The sequence below is a fragment of the Meleagris gallopavo genome, chromosome Z (assembly GCF_000146605.3).
Source record: "Meleagris gallopavo isolate NT-WF06-2002-E0010 breed Aviagen turkey brand Nicholas breeding stock chromosome Z, Turkey_5.1, whole genome shotgun sequence".
Lineage (NCBI taxonomy): Eukaryota > Metazoa > Chordata > Aves > Galliformes > Phasianidae > Meleagris > Meleagris gallopavo.
This window is the reverse complement of record NC_015041.2, coordinates 8,003,139-8,004,921: the sequence shown is the minus strand read 5'-3', so window position 1 is coordinate 8,004,921 and position 1,783 is coordinate 8,003,139. Positions and strand designations below refer to the sequence as shown.

Here is a 1,783-nt window from a genome sequence, read left to right as displayed (position 1 = left end):
TTCACTGCCGTTGTCTGTCCTCATCTGCTCTCCCCTGTCCTTGGCGGCCACCTTGGACTTTTGACGCATCTCCCCCATTTAGCTCCATAAACCCGCCAGGATTGAATTTTTGTTCTCAATCCTAAAAAACCTGGCCATGCCCCTGCTGGCCATGCTCCAGACAGCTCCCCTTTAGCTTCTCCTCCAGTTTCCAGGGTTGGTTTTCATCAGAGAAGGACTGGCTACCAAAAGGAGCATTTATTTATAGGGTGTTAAATACTCCGTGTGGCACTGCGGGTTGTTATACCCAGCTCCTGAGCAGGCTCAAGCCACGCACAGCTGTTCCACCCTTCATCTCAGCCAGGCGCAAGCCAATTTCAACACCTTCCTAACATCTCCCCACTGGGATCCATTTCCCAGGAGAAGCATCAGTCATGGCCCTAAATAAAACTCTTCCCAGCCTTTCCCTTCTCAGGGTACAAGGTGGCACGTTGGACCCCTAAAGGGCTGTCCCCATGCTCCCTGAGCATCCTTCCCAACCAGTGCTCAGTACGGCCAAGAGCTTTTCCTATTTCTCAGTTTCTTTTCCCATTTTTTCTAGCACACTTTAGCAACCATTACGAAGTTTTTCCTACATGTGCATGTTGGTGCAGTGGGGATGCTCATCTCTATGAGCTCTAGGGCACTGCGCTAAGTGATGCCCCGGTACCCTGGCACCTACATGGCATCCACAGCCAGAATGGGTCTGACACCCTTCCCACCAATGCTGACCATATAAGGTTCCCCTCTTCCTTCACCCCCCCGGGGTCCAGTGCCTGCTCAGGGGAGGGGTTGCCTACGTACGTCCGTGGCTTTCTTCTCCGCCTGCTCCAGCTTCTCCTGGGCCTCCTTGACAGATTCAGAGTATTTCTCCACCTCATCTTCTGTGCCCTTCAGCTTCTTCTGCAGGCCCTGCTGTTCCTCCTCCAGCTGGGAAAGGGATAGAGCACGGGTGTCATGATTGGTCACCCTGGAGCACCCACCCAGCAAGAGGCAGCCATCCTCACCCTGTGGTGACCACAGTCCATTTTGGGGCCACAGGACTTCGGAAAGCCCCATGTACCCAGGGCTGGGGACAGGAGAAGTCCTGACATGGAGACACAGCTGTGGGGCACTGGGAAGGTCCCTGTCCGTGTGGCTATGGTGGAAGTGCATTGTCTCCCAGGGTGTCCCAAGCAGAGGGGTAGGGAGGTGGCAATAGGGGATCCCAGCAAGACACGGTCTGGGGATACTGAGATCAGAAACAACAGGCACTGGTCCCCATGGTTGGACAGCCCCAGATTGGAGAGCCCTAAGGTTGGACACCCAACAGGACAACTGCCTTAAGACTGGATATCCCCAGACTGGGGATCCCAGAGGTGAAAAACCCCTGAATTGTGGATCCTCAAGATTGGACACCCAGCAGGACAAGGTCCCAAAGGTTGGACAGCCCTAGGATGGGAGTTCCTACATTGGACACCCATTAGGACAAGGGCTCCGGGGCCAGATATCCCTAGACTGTGGGTCCTCAAGGGTTGTACACCCCTATAATGGGGGCCGCCAAGATCGAACACCCAGAGAAGCATGATCCTTAGGGCCAGATCCCTTTAGGGCTGGGATTCTCAGCACTTTTTTGGGGAAGGCTTTGGGACACTCACCTGCTTGCAGCGATCCTCTGCCTGCTTCTTGTCAGCCTCCGCCTGCTCGGCACGGTCGATGGCGTTCTCCTTGTCCAGTTTGAGCATCTGCATCTTCTTCTTGATGGCCTCCATGGTGGCGGTGGGGC

At 55.0% G+C, this 1,783-nt stretch overlaps 3 protein-coding genes across 4 annotated transcripts in view; all 3 read right to left on the bottom strand.

The window, feature by feature from the left end:
• The window catches only part of LOC100539689 (talin-1), a 40,356-nt gene that overhangs the window by 23,075 nt on the left and 15,498 nt on the right, over nt 1–1,783 (bottom strand). The window contains exons 25-26 of the mRNA XM_019610162.2: nt 1,656–1,763; nt 823–948 (exon numbers count right to left, since the gene is read on the bottom strand). Of these exons, the coding sequence (XP_019465707.1) occupies nt 823–948; nt 1,656–1,763 (234 nt within the window). The remainder of the gene's footprint in view (nt 1–822; nt 949–1,655; nt 1,764–1,783) is intronic.
• Nucleotides 1–1,783, bottom strand: part of LOC100539846 (tropomyosin alpha-4 chain-like) — a 38,372-nt gene that overhangs the window by 29,312 nt on the left and 7,277 nt on the right. The gene's annotated exons all lie outside the window — the stretch shown is intronic.
• On the bottom strand, nt 784–1,777 carry LOC104914808 (tropomyosin beta chain). Its single transcript, XM_010725281.1, has 2 exons — nt 1,656–1,777; nt 784–948 (listed from the first exon to the last, which is right to left on the bottom strand). Exons 1-2 carry the CDS (start codon nt 1,767–1,769, stop codon nt 799–801), a joined length of 264 nt encoding a protein of 87 aa, XP_010723583.1. The 5' UTR covers nt 1,770–1,777; the 3' UTR covers nt 784–798.

Coding starts and splice junctions, on each gene's coding strand:
- LOC104914808 (XM_010725281.1), bottom strand. CDS start 1,769: ATGGAGGCCATCAAGAAGAAGATGCAGATGCTCAAACTGGACAAGGAG. Junction 949..1,655: donor CAGAGGATCGCTGCAAGCAG/GTGAGTGTCCCA, acceptor TCCCTTTCCCAG/CTGGAGGAGGAACAGCAGGG.